Here is a 20570-nt window from a genome sequence, read left to right as displayed (position 1 = left end):
ATTTTAATTATTTTTTTAAAATTATTTATTAGCAAAAATTGAAGATAATTTTTTTTTTCAAGCTATGTCACAAAGTTGGTGTACCAACGAAATGGAATATTGTCGATGTCTATGGTTTGGAACCAGATTTATTGGCGATTTTAACAGAACCAGTTCTTGCCATGATTTTATTATATCCACTTTCCGAAACGGTAATAAAAAAAAAAATATTCGAAATTATTTTTCTAAGAATAAATAAATCATATTTAAAATAAAAATTAAATTTTTTTTTCATAGGAAGAAAATCGTGAAATGATAGAAGAGAGTGAAACAAAAGAAAATGCGCCTATTTCTTCGGATGTTTATTTTTTAAAACAATTTATTTCTAATGCATGTGGAACAATTGCATTAATTCACAGTTTAGCCAATAATGTTGAAGAGTGAGTATTTTTTATTTTTAAAATTATTTTTTTTCTTATTTCACATTTATTTATAATTATAATTTTATTTGTTTTTTTAGGCTCAAATTGGAAGACGGATTTTTAAAATCGTTTCTAGAGGAAACTAAAAATTTATCACCACTTGAACGCGGGGAACGTTTAATGATCGCTGGCGATATTGCCGATACTCACAAAGAATTAGCACAAGAGGGTCAAACTGAGGTAATATTTTTTTTTTATATTTAGAAATTAGTTATTTTTTAAATCCCAAAAAAAAAGAATTATAATGGAAAAAGATACAATAACATCAGGAAGTATCAATTTTAATAGATAAATAATCTACATTATCTTTTTTTTTAAATAAAAAAGGGCAAATACAATTTTTGTTGTTCTTTTTTTTTAATAATCTTTCGTCGCTTTGAGCAAAGAAATTATATAATAATAATTATTATTAGAGGTATTTTGTATTTCGTTGCCCTATATAATTTCGCCTATAAAATATAAAAGTCTATTCTCTTTACGATTTATGACTATAGAATGACTGGATTTGACAGTGAAATTTAAATTACTTTTTCATTTTTTGTATTGTTTTTTTTTGTCTAGTCTCTATTTATATATCTTACAGGCTCCTAATGAAAATACAAGGGTTTATCATCACTTTGTGGCATTTATAGAAAAAGATGGTCACATTTATGAATTGGGTACGTTATTTTTTAATATTTCTAGATTTATAATTTGGCAAAAAAAACAAACAATTTTTATAATTTGACAGACGGACGGAGAGATGGTCCAATTAATCATGGGGTTTCTAGTCCCTCTACATTTTTGGAAGACGCCGCTCGTGTTTGCAAAGAATATATGAAACGAAATCCAGATGAAATGGGTTTCACAGTTGTTGCACTTACACCAGCTTAAAAAGTTAACAAAAGAAAAAAAAAAAAAAAAAAAGAATCTAATCAATATTATAAAACGCTGTGTGGCTATTGCAAAAGTGAATTACTTTTAAGTTTTTCAAAATTTTTTTTATACTGTTATCAAAAGAAAAAATATTACAAATTTTTTTTTTTCATCAACAATGTGATCTTGCTTTTTGCAAAAAAAAACTGCATTTATAAATTTATCAAAAAAAAAAAAAAAAAAAAATAGAAATGTTCGTTCATTGTTCCCATAGTCCTTGTTATGTTTTGTTCTCAATTTTTTTTTTTTTTTGAAATTTCACTGTTATTTGATTAGAGATTCTGTCACTTTTTTTTCACAATACTTTTTTTTTTTTTAATAGAAATAAATTCTATACGTAATGTAGATAATACTATGTACTTAAAAGCTAATAATTTTATATACATGTTTAGTTTACAGAGGCTGATTTTTTTTTTAAAAAACTTTTTCGAAATTTTTTCTACGAGAAAAAAGCTAATTTCGATTCTAATGAAGAAGAGGAAGAAAAAAAAACTATCACTAAGTTTCTAATTCGAATTATTGTCAAATTATTTGAGTTTGTGTGTGTGTGGAATTTTTGTCAATCAGTTTTACTGAATTCACTGACAATTGCTGTAATACTCTCGTAAGTTCCTGTAGCGAAACCTAACAGGCCAATTAATAATATGAATATGTCTTTTGTTATTGTTATTTTATCCAATTTTGGACTCTGCCAGCAGACGACCATTTCGATGATTGGTGGAAAAAGAAGTGCAAGAGCTGTGCTGCTCACTGCACCAACGAGCGAGATGAAAAGACCCAAATGTGGAATTGCTTCTGCGAGGATGACTGAAAAAAATCGAAATATTAAAAAAAAAACAATAACAAAATATATACGAAATTTTTCGGAAATTACTCACAAGTTAAGAAACAACAACTGGACCGGAAAATAATTTCACTAGCCACCGGATATTGAAATGGTCCATATTGTTCGAGAATTTTTGGCCAAATTATTGCAATTGGTACGTAAAATTGTAAGGCATAGGTCAACACAATACTGAGAGAGATTGCCAATTTTATACATTGAGGTAATCTGCAAAAATACAATATATTTTCAATTTTTATTACAGAAATTTTTTTTTTTAAATATTAAAAAATTTTAACCAAACAAAAATAAAAAATTGATTACACCTAAAACTAAAATCATGCTCAAAAAAAAAAATTTGAAATTGCAGTTGTGTGTGCAATTTTTTTTTTCGAAACACATGCAACACGTTTCTGAAAATTATATTGACCTGGTATAGATGAAATTATCTGAATCTCCTTGCCCCCTTTATGTACAAAAAAAAAGATACGATCAAGTGAAATTGAGAAAATTCACTTTTTTTTTAATTTTACTAATTAAAAATTTATTTTTTCAGATCACTTACGGTCCAGATTCAAGATTCAAGGTGACTGATCCTCTAACTGCGTCTCCATATTTCAAATAACCGAGGAATCCCATTGCAACGAACATCGCTCCAACGAAGACCATTCCAACGTTTAAGACTCCAAGTGTTTTGTTGAAATTTTTTGGTTTCTTCATTTCATTTTTCAAAGGTAATACCTGTGTTTTTGATTAATTTTACATTTTTATTGACATTAAATTGAAATAAATAATTTTCAAAAAAAAAATTTTTTTTTTCAACAGGAAATTAGGAAAAAAATAATTACCAAAGTAATGCCCTCGAAGGAATAAATTACAGTGCCAAAAAATAGAGGAATTGCTTTCCAATCTGCAACATATCTTCTTTCACTGATTGGAGGTAGATCGTGGGACATAATATACATTGTGGCCAAATATCCAGAAAGTACCAAAAAATTGGCCACCGACGATACTGGCACCAGGTATTTAAGATTTCGAATCCAAGTACTTAAAATTATTGGTATGAGAATAATAGCCATATGAAGATTAACACTTAACTCCCATCCGTAAACGTCGAGTACCTTTGAATTAAAAAAAAAAAAAAAAAAAAGATGAGATAACGAAAATTAGATAATGGAAAAATTAAAAATTTGGAAATTTTTTTTTTTGATAACCCTATTAAAAATCCGTTAATTTATATTAAATAATAATGCATAATAGGATACAAATTTAGAATAAATAAGGGAAAATTTAAGAATTTTTTTTTTTCTTATAAAAATCAAGCTTTCTCACCTGTTTCATATTTGTGGAAATAAAGACAAAATAGACACAGCAAAATCCGAGTTGCGTAACACATAGAAAGATATTAACTAATTTTCTGTAAAGACACAAAATAATAATCTTAAGATAACTATGAAATGAATAATTTTATCAAATTACCGAGAATTTTTTTTTCTTGGGGATTAAATGAGTTTTTAATTGTACGTAGGTAATTTTTTTAAAACAAAATAAATAATTTTCTAATAATAAAAAAAAAAAATAATGGTAATGAAAATGTTAATAATATTTATAGTAATAATTGTTATTTATTATTATTATTATTATTATTATTTATTACTTACTATTAGGATTTATTAATTAATAATAATAATTTAATAATTTATTAATTATTATTTATTAATATTGATAATATTTTTTATGTTATGTTATGTTATGATTTTGAAAATGTTTATGAATAAATTTCTAACAAGTTGAAGTCACTGATTAACAAGTACAAAATGAATAATCGAGTTATCTAAGGAAAAAAAAAGAAATACTGAATAAATTTTCTAAAAATATATATATTATAATATAAACTTTCGTTTTGCGAAAATAAATATATGACAGTCATTTATTATTCATAGGAAGTAATTCGTTATTTTCTATGCTCATTGTGAGTCATGAAAAATAATTTCGTGACTATGTATAAGCCTTTTGAAGAAACTTTTGATTCACAATATATTTTATTGAGGAAGTTGATCATTTTGGCAAAAGTGTCACTCTCATCTGTTAGATTTTTAAATGTTATTCTAGGTATTTCTTTTTTTTTCGTAAATTATAAATAATTAAAATAATTTCAAATTTTCTGAATTTGAAAATTTCTAGAATCAGTTAAAATACAAAATTCCAAAAATTTGTCACCAATATAAAGTCGTTAAAAAATAAATTTTTTTTTCTTATTCATAAATAATTTTAACGTTACTGCAGTCATTTATGATCAACGATTAGAAAACAAATTATTTTTTTAAAATTAAAAATTATAATTTTCAACATCGTTAATTTTAATGAAAACAAAGAAAAATATATCTAATTAATGATTAAATATTTCACTAGTTTGTTATCTTGAAAATTTAATGTTTTTTTTTTTTTCTTACATTTACAGTGTGGAAAAATACTATATAGCGATTATCATTTTATTGAATCAGACATTCAATCGAATCAATGACTTTTCCTCGAGAATGATTCCATGACATTGGCATACTAATGACAAAAATATTATCAGAAATTGTAAGTAATTAATATTATTTATTTATTATCCGGAGCTTAAATTTTAGTATTAAAAAAAAATTATGTATTGATATTCTTTTTTTTTTTATTTTGGAGAAAAATAGTCTAAATTTAATGAAAAATAATTTTATATTCGATTAATCGTTATTGGTGCATATTTGATAAAGTTTAATTTACCTCATAAGAACAGAATATTTCCTCAATGGAATAGGACCTGTTGCAAAACATAATTCTACCGTTCCAGCAAAACCGGGTTTTGTTGTAATTGAATCGCCCAGTCTTCTAGTTACTTCTTCATTGCATTTCAACTGTAAAAATGTTCAATTAGAAAATCTTGAAACAACAAATTATTCAATTCGAAGCTTCAGTATCGCGTCTCCATCGAAATTATTATATTATGGGCTACTAAATCAAAAAAAAAGGTACACACTACAATTTAAAAAAAAATCAGTGCGCTTCCTTCGATAAAAAAAAAAATATATAAACGAGAAATTATTTCAATTGACTCCAAAAATAGAAATAAAATTTGCCACTCAGATGTCCCTGTTTTCTTTTTTTTTTTTTCTTCACAAAACCGAAATAATTTAATTTATTTTATTCTTTTAAGAATAATTAAATAGATATTACAGAATATTTTTTAAATGAAAAAATTAACTTTTATTTGTTTTGTAAAAATTTCCATTACTCCTTCCTTGAATTTGAAAAATAAGAAATAAAATTTAGAAAATTTAAAACTAATTCTAACGTTTTAGTTACAATGAATTTAAGGGGCCCATGATTATTCTGTAAAAATAATTAATTTTCATTTTAAATCCATTGTCATTAGAATTTTAATTAGGAATTTAATTTTAATAAAGAATTTTATTTGATATAATAATAAAAATAATCTATTTTTTAGATGAATTTTTATTTTTCAAATTAGCAGTTCGCCAAATTTTTTATTAAACGAATTTTTAACAGAATTTTTAGATATCGAAATTTATTTGACAGAACTTTTATTTAACAAAAATTCTCTTAACCAAATTTTTTATTTAAAAGAAATTCTAATTTAGCCAAATTTTGAATTAGCAGAATTCTAATTCAACAGAATTTTATGTGATTCGAATTTATAAGTGCCAGAATTTTTAATTCCATCGAATCTTCATTTTTCCAAATTTTGATTTGATTGAATTTTTAAAATGCAGAATTTTTATTTTTCGTAATTGAAAATGGACGAGGAAAAAATCGACAGAATTTGCGCGATTTTTAAAATTAACCAATTCGAAATTATCAATAAAATTTTGATTGGTTAATTTAAAAAAAAAAAATTCTATCCATTATTTTTTCGTATATTTGCAAATTTTGGACAAATAAAAATTCGACGTTTTAATAATTCTATCAAATAACAATTTGTGCAAATGAAAATTCTGACAAATGAAAATTCTAAGTACTTTTGTAAAATAATCATACGCCTCGAATTTAAAAGACGAATTCAAATTTTGAGTTTGAATAAAAATGAATTAATGTTTTATTGTTAATTTTTAGGATTGCTGATTTAATGGAGAGATGGAAAAAGATTTTGAGAATCCTACCGGCAATTTTATAAAGTGGGTAAGAATTTCTTTTTAAAATTTTTTTTTTTTTTTTTATTGAACCCAGGGTCCAGTGAGTGACGATTGTTAATTTTATTTGATAGTACTGTCTATAGTACCTACTTCTGGAGATTATTGGCATAACGCCACCCGAAGTTGCAATTGTTAAGATGAACGGGTGCGATGCATTACGAGGCAGTCTACGTACAAGAATATGTTGCGCGTGAACGCAGATGACTCCAAGAAAGATCGTGAGTGGTGGTGCAAGCAACAATCCAGCATTTTTGAACGCATCGCCCAGTGCAAAGATTCCTGAACCGACGTTACCTTTGAACAGGTGCATCATCGTCTCCAAATATCTGGAAGTATTTTTTTTTTTTTTTTTTTTTAATTATTTACAATGAATTTTGTTTAAAAATTTTTTTTTGTTCTTAAACGGTTAAATAAGTTGGAAAATTGATAGAATTTTCATTTGAATTTACTTGTAGATGAATTTTTATTTCTTCGAATTGTCATTTGAGAGAAATTTCATTTAATCGAATTTTTTTATTACAGAATTGTTAAAGAAATTTTTATTTATTTAACAAGTAAATTTTACAGAATTTTTATCTCACCGAATTTGATAGAATTTGAATTTTTGTAGAATTTGCTCGAATTTTTATTAGGCTGAACAGTTATTTGAAAGAATTTTTATTTTACAAAACAATAAATATTTAATTAAACCAAATAATTTGGTTAAATGGAATTTCTGTTAATAATTTGAAAATATGAAAATTCGGCTAAAAGTAAATTCTAGGTAATAGAAAACGAAAAAGAAAATCAAAATGAAAATTCTAACAAATTAATTTTAGCACTTATTCATGAGTCTCTTTTTTCTAATTTCAAATTTTTGATTTTTTTTTTAAATTAAAAATTACACTTACGAGGTTGGATGATGCGAGTTCATTCCATGGCCATCGTCACCTTGTTTCTCATTGATTCCCTTCTCCATCGATAGAATCGGATCTTTTGATTGAAAGGCTCCATAGGTTGTCCCATTCCTGAATTGAAATTTTCAATTTTTCATTAATTTTTTAGTTTCTAAATATAAAGGAAAAAAATTTTTTATTAATGAATCTATAGAATTTAGTGTTATAAAAAAATAAATAGCGAATAAATAAAAATAAAAAGGAACCTGATGAGAAAAATAGAACAGAATAATGAAAAACGAATTATTAAATTTTTCATACAGTTAAAATTAAAAATCTCTTTATTTTGTTAAATAATTTATTTTTCGATTTTTTTTATAGCTTTTTAATTGTTTTTTTTTTAAGTATAAAAATTAGTTGGTAAGAATTCTTAAAAATTTTTTAAATTCATAAACAAAAGAAATTGATGGAAATGAGGGGGAAATTAAGAACGAACTTAATACTATCATTAAGCTTGCAATTTGATTAAATAAATACTGATAAAAAACAATGCGATTTTATAATTGTGTGCTTGGAAAATATGCGGATATCGACTATTTTTCTTCAAAAAGATATTAATTTATCAGTAAGAATTTAAATTACAAATTTTTAATGAAGAAATAAAATTATTTTTTTTTATTTAAAATTTTTTAAAAGAGTAAAATATTTTTTTAATTTAAATTAATAATATTTTTTTTCGAATAAATTTCAAAAAAAAAAAAAAATTATAAACTCAAATAAATTTCAATACAAAAATTATAAACTCACATTGCTTTTGTAGAATCACAGAGACTAGTCATATCTCAACAGAATGTTTTTACCAAACTGACGATTTGGTTATAAATAGTGGATTTTTTTATTACTATCATCTCGAATGCAGTGAAAAATGAGTGCAATTTTAACTCTCTCATAATATGAAATCGTAAAATTAGTTATTATCTTTTAAAATTAAACTTATGAGCAATATTCTTTTTTTCTTTTTATTTTTTAAATTGCTGGTAAATTTTAATTGATGTAATTTTTTTTTTAACATAGTCTTTTACATTTTATATTCATAATATATTTTTTAATTTTTTTTGAATACTTTTTTTTCAATTTTTGTTTCAATCTTAATTTTTTATTAGTTCATTTTGCAAAATTAACCAAATTTTTTTGAATTTTAAATTAGTTGAAATAGAATTTTTTTTATTTTTATTAAATTTTTTATTTATATTTATAATAAATATTTTATTACATTCCGATCAGATTAGCTATGTATCGTGTTACACGTTTAGACTAAAGTAAAATTTATTGCAATCGATTACACAGAGTCATTAAAAGTAGTATTAGAAACATTATTAAAATAGATAGACATTTAAAATATAAAGAAATAAAACATTCTCATTTGGCAAAAGGCCATCGTCACTGATAGAATATTATTTATTTTTAACGATTCTGTAATAAGCAAGGCTCTTTCAATTTTTTTCTTCTATAATCAAGTTTGAGTTTTTATATTAAAAAAAAAAATTTCCAATCTTTACAAGTTCAATGACTTGTCATTTTATTTATTTTTTTTCAATATAATTTTGTATTTATTTAAACAAAGTTGCAAGATTTTTCTTTTTATTTTCTCACGTATATCATAAGACGAAATTAAAAATACAATTAATATTATCTTTGGAAAAAAAGACTTGCTTTTGATATATGAAAAAAATAAATTCATGAGGAAAAAATTTTTTTTATAATTTTAAATATTTATTTTCCCATTTAAAGAAAATATTTTTTTTTTTTGCTTACCCTGATAGTACGTCATTTTTAAACATTGTCTCATTGCCCTTGGAATTTTTTTCTGGAGAGGGTCTTGATGATTTCGTGTGCAATTCCATCTAAAATAATATGAGAAAAATTTCAGTTATTTATTTATAAAAATACAAGCAATATTGTACGATAATTATAATAATCATTTAATTATCATTTTTTTATGATTAATGTAATTAATTTAAAAATAGAAATTTTTTTTTTGCTTAAAAAATAGATAAAATTAAAAATAAGAAATAGATAAAAATTAAAAAAAACAATTATAATTAATATATGTCAGTAGAGTTTAAATCTCATTCAATTTTTGAAATACGTGACTTGACGTGCAATTTATTCTTATCAAAAATAATGCATTTCTGTATTATTATCGGATATATATCTTTTACGAATGATAATTTTGAGGGAAGAAAATTTACTATATTAATCAACACACGTCACATGCAATATTTATTTCCTTTTGTATTTCAAGAAAAGTCCATATATTAAATCTTTCACCATTTTTCTTGTATATTTTATAAAAACATAAATAATAATGAGATTCGCAAAATTTATTGTCTTTGCGAAATAAAGATCACGGATCATTGCACTATTTTATAAACAATATAAATAAAATGTAAATAAATTTTATTTTTAGAATAATTGACACACTGAACTTGTTGTTCTATTTTTGGAAAATTGGTGAATGGTAAAATTTAAAGAAAATAATAATTTTTATTTTCAAAAAGAGAAAATAAAAATTGTAATTGAAAAAGAAATTACAAGATTTATAGATTCGATCATTTTTTTTTTGTTGATAGAATTTTTAATTGAATTTTCAATTGTACGCGGAATTTTTTTTTTTTGTTTGCGTATACGACACGAGTCAATAGAAAATACACACGTGAACTATTGGGAAGGGTTGAAAGAAAAGAAATTGGCACGCAAAAATAGTGACACGTGTATCTATGCCGAAAATAGTCACGTGATAAATGAGATGAGCGCACAGTGCACTGCATTCCAATCGTCAGTCTTTATTTCGGCATAATGCCATTTTCGTCCTTTATTTTTATTTTTTTTATTTTAAATAATAATAATTAAAAAATATAATTCTTTTTTTAAGCCAATTTTTTCAATTAAAATTAATTTTCATACGCAAAATAATTTTTTTTTCAATTTTTATAATTAATTATTTATATTAACTTAAAGTCTATAAAATATAATTTTGTAATATTGGTAATTTTTCAATTTTCTTTCTTATAATTTTTTTACCTTTTTCTTAAGGCAAAAAAGCAAATTTTTTTAAATTATTTTTTTCATCTATTTATTTCTTTTTATCTATTTTATTTTTTTTTTATTTTTTGATTAATTTAATTTTTGGTATTAATTTTTTATTATAATTAAAAAAAAAATGTTTTGGCCTCGAGAGAAAAATGTCTTGGGACATATTTCTCACGATGGCTTAATATTGCTTTGAGAAAGGAACAAAAGAGAAGAATAATTGTTTGATTGGTCTCGGTTGAAAGTCAAGCATTATCTTGCAATCAGGTCTTTAAATGAATCTATCGCAATTTCGTTGTCACCTTTGATTTCATGAACTCTTATCACTATATTGAAAGAGGGGTGGGGGGGAGAGAGAGACTTTTATGAAACTGCATTGTATTTTTTTTTCTTTTTTTTTTCATTCAATTTCTGAATGTGCATTTTGACGATCTAATGCCGCGAAAGGTCAACGAAGTCGATATTGCCAACTGCTTAATTTATTTATAGCACTTTGTCAATTACAGTGGTCAAGTTTTTTTTATTTTTCGTTCCTGGTGTTTGTAATATCATTTCTAAATACAATTTGGTTTTATTTATTAATTAATTTATTTATTTAATATTAGATGTTTAAATAAATAATTATTTATGGAATTTATTTTTCAATAATTATTATTTTATTATTTTTTTATTTTTTTAATGAAAATAATCTCGAAATTAAAAAAAAAAAAAAAGAAAAAATGAGAATTTTTTTTGCAAATTTCTATCTATATAGTTTTTGAGCAAAACTAAGAACTCTATGAGCTGTTAAGTGTAGAGCCAGTAACGCTAACTTTAGATCTTAGAGCGACGCCAAAATTTTTTACTTTTTTGAGTTCGACGAACGAGTTTGTGCCACAATTCCCGAATGCTTTTAGTTCTCTAAATTATGCCTTCTGTCCATTTGGAATCTTTACATATTTGCTGTCAATTGTTTTTTCAAAAGTCAAATGAATTATATTATTTTCATTTTTTTTTCTTTTTAATTAATTTACCTTTTTGTTTTTAATTCTCTGATAAATTTCAATATTTTACTAATTGAATAATCTGTGTGTGTGAAATTTTTTAAATTTAATTTTCAAAATTAATTTTCAAAAATAATTTTATTAAAAAAATTTTTTAATTTTACAAAATATTTTTATAAAATATATTTTTAATTTTTACAAAATATTTTTAACTTTAAAAACTATTTTTAATTCAAAACAATATTTTTTTTTTAAATTAAAAAATTCAAATACCTACTTATTTTAAATGATTTATTTGATTTTAGATTATTTTGTTTTTCGTTTTATAAGCTTCCTTATTATTTGACTAACAGTTATTTTAGATTGTTGAGGGTAGCCCCTGTGCCTAAAACTTTATTTTAAAATAGAATGATCTCAAAAGTTTTCATTTCACTACAATAGAATAAAATAATTATTTTAATACCAAATTTTTCTTTGCTGCAAAAAAAAAAAATTAATCAAAATTTTATTTGGTTCAATAAAATTTTTTCCTCATTCAGAAAAATTTACAATTAAAATAAACCAAACGTTTATTTTAGATTAAATAAATATTTATTTGAAGAAAATAAATTTTGTTTAAATTAACCAAAAAAATAAAAAAAAAAAATTGGTAAATACAAAAGAAATGGTTTATTTTGTTCAAATAAAATTTTTCTAAGTGGAAAATTTTTCGTTTAAAGTTATATGTAAAATTAAATATCCGGCAACATTAATGGAAGCCAATTAATTAAGTTCTAAAATTAAGTGACTGACACTAGAAGTGCAATAATTATTTTCAACTTGTATGTCATATATATTTTATATATACATTTATATATTTATTATATTTACAAAAATAAAGTATATCGATTGATATATTGATAAGTGATCATTCTATGATTATGCGCAACAATTAAGCGCCAGATGAGAAAATCACGAGTTTTTGAGCAGAGCTTAAATTATGATTGCGAGGCTTTCTATAAGCATATGTATCTATATAAATATATGTAAAATAATGTATAAATCTTTGCAAATTATCTCATTTGTTTTGTATATGTTACAGAATTAATTTGGCAATGAGTTTCTTTGACAGTATTAAAATAGATGCAGTTTCTTATAAGTTTCCTCTAATATATAATTTTCCACTGAAAGGCATTATATTTTCTTTCAATTTTAATCATTGAATTTTTTTTTATTTAAATAATCAACTTTATTTATTTATTTACGGGACAATTATTATTATTTTTATTTATTCAAAGTTGATAATCGCCAATTACTCCAGATTATTATTATTTGTATTTAATTAAATTTCAGAAATTTTTTTCCTGATTATTATTTTTATTATTATTATATTTTATTTATAATTAATTTTTTTATTATTATTATATTTTATTTATATAAAAATTATTAATTAAATAATAATAAAATTTTATTATTATAAAAATGGCCATTAGGACACAAATTAAAAAATTTGATCTATTATAACTTTGCAGCTAAAAAAATCGAAAAATTTTTTTTCCTTCAAAAACTATTAATATTATATATTATAATTTATTAAAATTGGATAAATAATTTTTTCTAGATTAGATTGTTTTTTAGATTTATAATTTTTTTCTATTTTTATTATTATTAAATTCAGTCAGAAATTTAAATAAATTTTTAGTAAACAATGATCTGAATAATTATTATTATCTTAGGATAAACAATTTGTACGTAAACATTATTTATTTGGGATGAAGAGGAAAAAGATAAGATTAAAGGGTTAATTCCGTGTTTTTTTAATTTTTTTTTTTTTTGTAAAATTTTGTAATTTTAATTAATTGACTCAACATTTAAAAAAAAAAAAAAAAATGTGATAAAATATTTTATCTATTGTCAAAATTTGAATTATGACAATAAAAAATTTTGTATAACGGAGAGAAAATTTTTTTTTTACACATTATATTAATTTCTTAATCTAAGAAAAAAAAATATAAATCAAAATTTTTTTGACCTAAATATTTTATTATATCTAGTACAATTTTGTTCTTAATCGTATCTGTGGCTTTGTTTACAATTCAGATTTTTCAGACATTGAATATAAACGTTATCAGAATTAATTTTTTTTTTTTTTTGCAATCTTTAAAAGAACATCGAGATTAAATTCTATTGTCTATAATGATGATTCTGTTATTATTTATTAAAATAATGACGTGCATTTCAGGAATTTCATATATAACTACAATTTTAATGAGTCACTTTCGTTAAAGTTTATAAAAATAAAAATAATTATTTATTTGTTTGTTTATTTTTTTTTTCATCAACATTATTTTTTTTTTTTGTATTTTTTATAGAAAAAATAATTATTTACATGTATTCTGATATAGTAATTAAATTTGTACAAATAATAATTAAAAAACAAGATTTTAAATAGTAAATAAAAAATTACATAAATAAATAGTAAAAAATAATCGTTGTAATATTATTTATTATTTTTTTATAAACGGGTTATAAAATTGAAAAAATTAATATTTCTATATAAATAAATAAAAATTGTAAAACTTTGTAATGAAGAAAAAAATCTAATAAATAAAATTGTTTCGCAAAAATAAATATTTATAAAATTTAAGGAAACATAAAAATTTTTCTATTCTCTCATATATGTATTTTTCAAAGAATCACACTTATTCCAAAGAACGGAAATTTAGAAAAAAAAAAAAAAATTCAATATATTCTCCCGCAGGCATTTGTTATGGAAATATTAACTGATTATTATCGTCGCCGTAAGTTCTGACAAAAAAAAGGATCTATTTTATTTTAATGACATAACTTGCTCTGTCAATAGATTCAAAGAATTGAATAGTATAGATAAAGATATAATTGAAGAATGTGAAAGTTTGCAATAAACTTTTTTGTCTCAAAAAAAAAAAAAAAAAAAAAAAAAAAACAACAACAACATCACACTTTACATCAAAGCAATAAAATCGCAAGTTAATTAGAAAATGAATTTCGTAAATCAGAAAGTTATATTTTTTTCTCCCTCGATATCCTGTTTAATGAAATTTTTTTATAGTTTTTTTTTTATAGTGAGAAAAAAAATCGATATCGTTCATTACATTTGAAAAATTCACAATAAGAATAATAATAAAAAAAATCGTGCGAGAAAAAAAGATATGACTTACTCGCCAGAGGGAAAAAAAACCAGGAACTGAATTCCTATTCATATTTTAACATTGTTAATCTACTCTCGTATATATAATATAAGATTATTTAAATCTTGCGTGATCTCAAGTTACATAATAAGCAGTGCATCATTTTGACTAATTTGACAATACAAGCTGATAAATTTTGCTCTCGTTTAATGAATCAGCGTGTAGGAGGCAAAAAATTGAAATAATTCTTAATTTTTTCTGATAACTGACAAATGTAAAAATTTCATTTCATTTAATTAATTTAATTCAATTTTAATTAAATGATAAATTATTTTAATTTAATTATTAATTTAATTTAATTTAATTTAATTTAATAATAACAATTTTGTTTAGGCAAATTTTTTTTCCTGACCAATTTTTAATTTATTTTTTTAATTATCAAATAAACGATATTTATAAACGAGAATAAAAAATAAAAAATTATTTATATATGAATAAATAAATAAATATAAAACTAGTGGAGGCAAAAATTGTCCTAACAAATTTTTTTTATTATTAATATAATTATTATCACATTAAAAAAATATTTTAATAATTTTAAATCCTTTCAATGTAATAGACTGGTTATAAAGAATTTTATGAAATATGAGAAATTTCTTATTTATATGATGTGTCGTGGAATTTGTAATTTATCATCCTAGTGATATAGTCAGTTTCTTATGAAATGGTTTATTTAAAAAAAAATTTTTTCTAATTAATTAGTGAAGAAATTTTTGTTCCATTTGAATCATAATTATTAATAACAATTTTTTTTTTAAACTAATTTAAATAATAGTGACTGACATTTTTTTTTGTCTATGAATTAGTAAATTTTAATTTGCAATTTTAATTTTTTATTATAAATTTTTATTTATTATAAATTATTGAACAAAATATTTAATTTTATTATATTCAAAAAATTTAAGTAATTCATATAGCAAAAAAAGACGATTTTTTACAAATTTGAATAAAAGTGGACTGACATTTTTTTTTTTAATTTGCACCAAAGAATAAAGTGAAAAAATTTATTTGATTCAAATATGTACTCGGTTATTTGACTACTATCAAATAAATAGTTATTTGAATTAAATAATTTTTATTTGAATCAATAATTTCTGTATTTAAAACAAATACCATTTAATTGACTTAATTAAAAAATTATTTATTATTTAGGTAATAAATTTTAAGAAATATTTTACTTATTTTTATTTTTTATATTTAAAAAATACAATTTTGGTTTTTTTCTGAATTTTTTTTTTTTGGAAATCTTATCAGGGACATTTATAATAAAATAGTTAAAAGTAAAAATACTATTTTTTTTCAATTTACTTGCAAATTAGAATTTTTAAATTCTCTCCCTCCCTTTAGAATTTTGCAAAATTATTTTAAACTTATTTTCCAATTCAAGGGATTTTTTTGTAATTATTTTTTCTATTTATGTATTTTTGTATGTTACTTAAAAATAATTAAAAATAGATTTGCAAAATACTTAAGTATTTCTAAAAATATAAAACCGCATATAGAGAGAAAAAAAAACAATTTTCGCAAAAAATTAAATTAAACTGTCAAGTTAATGTTTGTGTTGTATAAATTTTTTTTTGTGTATTACATAAATTCTTTTGTTCTTTTCAAGAATAATTATTGTAAAAAAAAACAAAAAACAAAAAAAAAAAAAAAAAAAAAAAAAAAACAATTAGATTAAAAAGCAAATTTTGTGAAGTCCAGAATGTGTGTGACGATATTAAAGTGTATAAAGACGTTTTAAATTATTCTAATCGTTATGTTTCCGTTTTGAATCTTATCAACTTGATAAGGTTTGCACATATATAATACTAGGCAATAATTATAGAGAGCATAATACGTAGACAGAATATTAAATTTTTTTTTTTCCATTTTGTTGATAAATATAAAATGATAAATTACATATAGGTCAATTTTTTTTTACCATAAAGGGGAAAAAAAATATTTTTTTTTTCGAAACAAATTTTTTTTACAAGTACTAATTATTTGTAATTTTATATGTTCTTTTCAACTAGAATCGTAATTACTATTGACTTAATGAGAGAAGAATCATATCCTTCTAAGTACTTTGGATATTTATGGAATCTCTTATTAAGTCCTCAATTATATTATTTTTTTTTCTTTCTATCTTTATATAAAAGAATAATAATTGAGGCAGGTTTAATTGAATATGTTTCGAGATTGATTATAAATTTTTCTACTTCGTAAAATGTAATTCTCATTATGTAAGTAAGAAATATGATCCTTATGGTGTACTTTTTATATATGGTGTATAATTACTTTTTTTTCAAAAAGAATAAGAAATAGAAATCTTATTTCTGTATAGAAATAATTTTTTTTTGTTTATAATAAAAAAAAAAAAAAAAATAATGAACTCAACAGGAACAATGTTTCTTGTCAACTGTTATCGATTATTATTGTCGCGGGTAATTTTTGTTTAATAATAGTAAAGCACGCAGTTTATTTTCACGTGACTTATTAAAAAAAAAAAAAGGAATAAGAAGAAGTAAACCTGACATTTATGAAGTTTATTTAATTTTTCATTGAATAAAAATTGAAATTATTTTATACATTGCTTATAATGAATTATATAATCGAACCTGATTAATTCACGAACTTTATTAAATGTTAAACACTTTATATTTTAATACCGTTTATTTTATTTTTTATTTTTAATTTCAATTTGTAACTTTTTTTTTTTTGTATTTTAAAACTTACAAAAATAATTTTTTTAAAAATTACTTTCAAATTCATACAATTTTTTTTTAAATTACATTAAAATTTCAAAAAAAAATTTTTTCATTGCCTTAAAATTTACAAACAATATAAATTTTTTTTGATTAATTCTCTTAACTAATTTATTTTATTTATTTTTTTGCAAAAAATAATTTGTAATTGTAATTCAAATTAAAAGAGTTGAAATTTTCAATTTTATTTAAAACAACATTTTAATTTTCAGTTATTAGAAATTTTCCGGAGAATTAATGTAACAAATGATGAATAAAGCAGTGTCAAATTTATTTTGGTTATAAAACGTAAGTCTTTTGTTTCTGAAGTTACATAAAAAAATTCCAAGTGAAATTTCTTTTGACTGCGATTTCGAATTTTCATTTATTTTTATCAATTTTAAATTTTCATTAATTTCTTTTTTTAAATCAATTTTTAATTTTCCGTCTTTTTTTTATTTACTAAATTTTTTTTTTTTTTTAATTTTACTAAATGAAGAATTATTTATGTAGATCGTTTATTAAAATAGATATACAAATAATTAATTATAATAAATAATAAAAAATAAAATCTATCTAAATCCTAATAAATATATAATTATAGATAATAATAATAATAAAAAAAAAGTTTCTCTTTTTTTGTAAATTTTTTTTTATTTATGTAAATAAATAAATAAAAGTTAATAATAAAAATAAAAATAATAGTAATAATAAATATATGTATAATTTTTTTTGTGCATTAAAATAATTAAAAATAATATTCTGTTTTGAAATATAGTAACTTAACTATATTAAATTCGCATTATCTGTTATAAAATAAAATGATGATGTTAGCAGTCCTGACCTGGACAATTATAATATCCATAAAGAAGTTTATAAAATTATTTTCTAATGTCAATTTCTCTTTCAAGATGAATGGAAAAATTATTGACGTTATTTTAGCTGTATATGTATACATCTATATATATATATATATATAGGTATAGTAAATGTAAACTAAGAAGCACGTGCAGTGTGCGTACTCTCTTTCTTCTTGTTTTCACTGTTTTCCTTCGTACAAAATAACTTCTTTATTTTATATTCGCGCACAACCACACCAATGTATTCTTTTTTTTTATTATTTATTTAAAATTTTTTTTTGCTTTATTTATAATTTTTTATTTATATTAAAATTTTTATTCTTTTTTTTTAATTATCATTTTATTCATTTTACAGTTGTTTTTAAATTTTCATTACGTAATTTTTATAACGCTTTATACAGATGATGAATAATTCTTCGAGTTTACAGATTTACATACAGTGAATGTTTTTTTTTCTCTTATTAGAAAATAATAATAATTCTTTTTCTTAAAAATTTATAAATATTTTTTAATTATTTATGTTTTTTTTTGTTCCAATTACTAAAAAATTGCTTTTATTTTGATGATATTTTACAATTATATTTTCTTTAATTAATCCTAATTTTTTGATTAATTAAAAAAATTTTTTGTTTTTATTTAAAAATAGTGAAAAATTATATTTTTTTGCAAAAAAAAATTGTTTGTTTACTTTATATACACTTTTATCGCTTTTCAAATAAGATAAACGATTTGACTATATCTATATAAATTGGCAAAGAAAGGTGAAAAAAATGAACTAAACAAAATACCGGAATTTAACACACCTTGTTTAATTATGAATATATAAGTTTTAAATTAGTGCAGTCATTTAAATTGCAAGGCTTCATTTACATGATTTTGCTTTAATATTATTTTTCTATTTTTTTACCATCAAATTAAATTTTTATTGTAATTTTATTTTTTTGTTATAATAATTTTTATTATTTTTTTTTGTTATTAGTATTATTTTATTATTATTATTTATTATTACTACTATTTTATTATTATTTATTATTACTACTGTTTTATTATTATTATTATTTTAATATTGTAATTTATTTTTATTATTTTATATTTTTTACTAATATTTTTAAATTTTAAGACAGAATGTATTTTAACGATTTCATTTTTTTTTTGCAGGGTGCTTTACTAAGGATTCGCTGAAACTTTGGTTGATGATTGATTTTTAAAAAATTGAGGTATTCAAAAAAGAAAAGAAGAAAAGAAAAAAAAAACCATTGATGACCGATGGTCAACGAACCTTGTTTTGCAGTTGTCGTTGATGATGCGTTATCCAAAATGTGAAAAAGACTTGTCGTCACCTATTATCCATGGAAACGATGGCACCCGATAATCGCGTGTGTGTGTTCCACGACCGGTAGCTTTCGCGCAACTAAAACCCAAAGAGCCAACCAACAACTTGGAGGTAGATGTGCCACAAGAAGGCAGAGGCCAGACAAGCAGGCTCACTTGGCAGACACTGAGGAAGGTTCTATTACTTTTTATCTTTTTATGTACTCCCCTTTAACAAATATCTCTTGCGTATACACATCTTCTTTTTTTTTATAACATCCTAAATCATCATCGGTAATTACCTCGCACTATTATAATATTCTATACAATCAAAAATAATAATACCATATAATTTTCCATTTAAAAAAATATATAGTGTGTGAGAACCAAAAAAAAAAAAAAAAAAAAAAAATATTTAATAAATGCTCATGTGTGAAGCGTTAATTTTTAGTGGACATAGGTCGAGGATTGTGTATAGGAATTTTTTTTTTTGTTGACTTTTTATTTGAATTTGTTTCTAATAAACTTTTTTTTTGGGAAAATATGATTGAAAATTATTTTTTTTTTTAAATTAAAATTTCATTCAGTTTTTATTTATTTACAAATTTACAAAATTATTCTAAAAATTTGAAATGGAAAATTCATTATTTTTAACAATTTTAATAGAATTCTTCGAAAAATTAAAGTATTTAAATCTTTTTTCGATTTTTCAATTAAAAATTCTCTAGAATTAAATTATTTCCTAAAGATTGTTTAAAAAATTCCTTAGTAATTGAAATTTACAAAATTTTCTGTTTGATGATTTTGAAAAAACGTAACTGCAGATTTTTTGAAATTCAATTATTTTGAAAATTTGAATTTAAAAAATCTTTGCGAAATTAATTATTTTCAATAAGTTTTAATAGAATTCTTCGAAAATTGAATTCGAAATAAATTTCAGTTAAAAATTCTCTAAAATTAAATTATTTCTTAAAATTTGTTTTAAAAATTCCTTAGTAATTGAAATTTACAAAATGTTCAATTCAAAATTTTTTGTTTGATGATTTTGAAAAAACGTAACTGTAGCTTTTTTGAAATTCAATTATTTTGAAAATTTGAATTTAAAAAATCCTTGCGAAATTAAT

The 20570-nt window shown here is 21.5% G+C and overlaps 2 protein-coding genes across 3 annotated transcripts; one reads left to right on the top strand and one right to left on the bottom strand.

Annotated features, from left to right (window-relative positions):
* Positions 1–36: 36 nt before the first annotated feature.
* On the top strand, positions 37–1370 carry LOC127288592 (ubiquitin carboxyl-terminal hydrolase). The gene is made up of 5 exons (XM_051316131.1): positions 37–191; positions 277–419; positions 500–641; positions 1045–1120; positions 1192–1370. Exons 1-5 carry the CDS (start codon positions 162–164, stop codon positions 1332–1334), a joined length of 534 nt encoding a protein of 177 aa, XP_051172088.1. The 5' UTR covers positions 37–161; the 3' UTR covers positions 1335–1370.
* A 241-nt stretch (positions 1371–1611) lies between these two features.
* On the bottom strand, positions 1612–19829 carry LOC127288589 (proton-coupled amino acid transporter 1). 2 transcript variants are annotated; one of them, XM_051316128.1, is made up of 11 exons: positions 19415–19829; positions 9080–9168; positions 7280–7396; positions 6565–6715; positions 4963–5093; positions 3532–3616; positions 3048–3320; positions 2765–2940; positions 2630–2665; positions 2255–2427; positions 1612–2183 (listed from the first exon to the last, which is right to left on the bottom strand). In XM_051316128.1, the coding sequence occupies exons 2-11, from the start codon at positions 9166–9168 to the stop codon at positions 1936–1938; spliced, it is 1479 nt and encodes a 492-aa protein (XP_051172085.1). In that variant the 5' UTR covers positions 19415–19829; the 3' UTR covers positions 1612–1935. The 2 variants fall into 2 exon arrangements, with proteins under 2 accessions (XP_051172085.1, XP_051172086.1); XM_051316129.1 differs by lacking the exon at positions 2630–2665.
* Between the last annotated feature and the right edge of the window lie 741 nt (positions 19830–20570).

This window comes from Leptopilina boulardi, unplaced genomic scaffold (genome assembly GCF_019393585.1).
Source record: "Leptopilina boulardi isolate dan_hultmark-lab unplaced genomic scaffold, ZJU_Lbou_2.1 LbouV2_392, whole genome shotgun sequence".
Classification (NCBI taxonomy): domain Eukaryota; kingdom Metazoa; phylum Arthropoda; class Insecta; order Hymenoptera; family Figitidae; genus Leptopilina; species Leptopilina boulardi.
The sequence above is the reverse complement of the archived record's forward strand: the minus strand, read 5'-3'. Positions and strand labels throughout refer to the sequence as shown.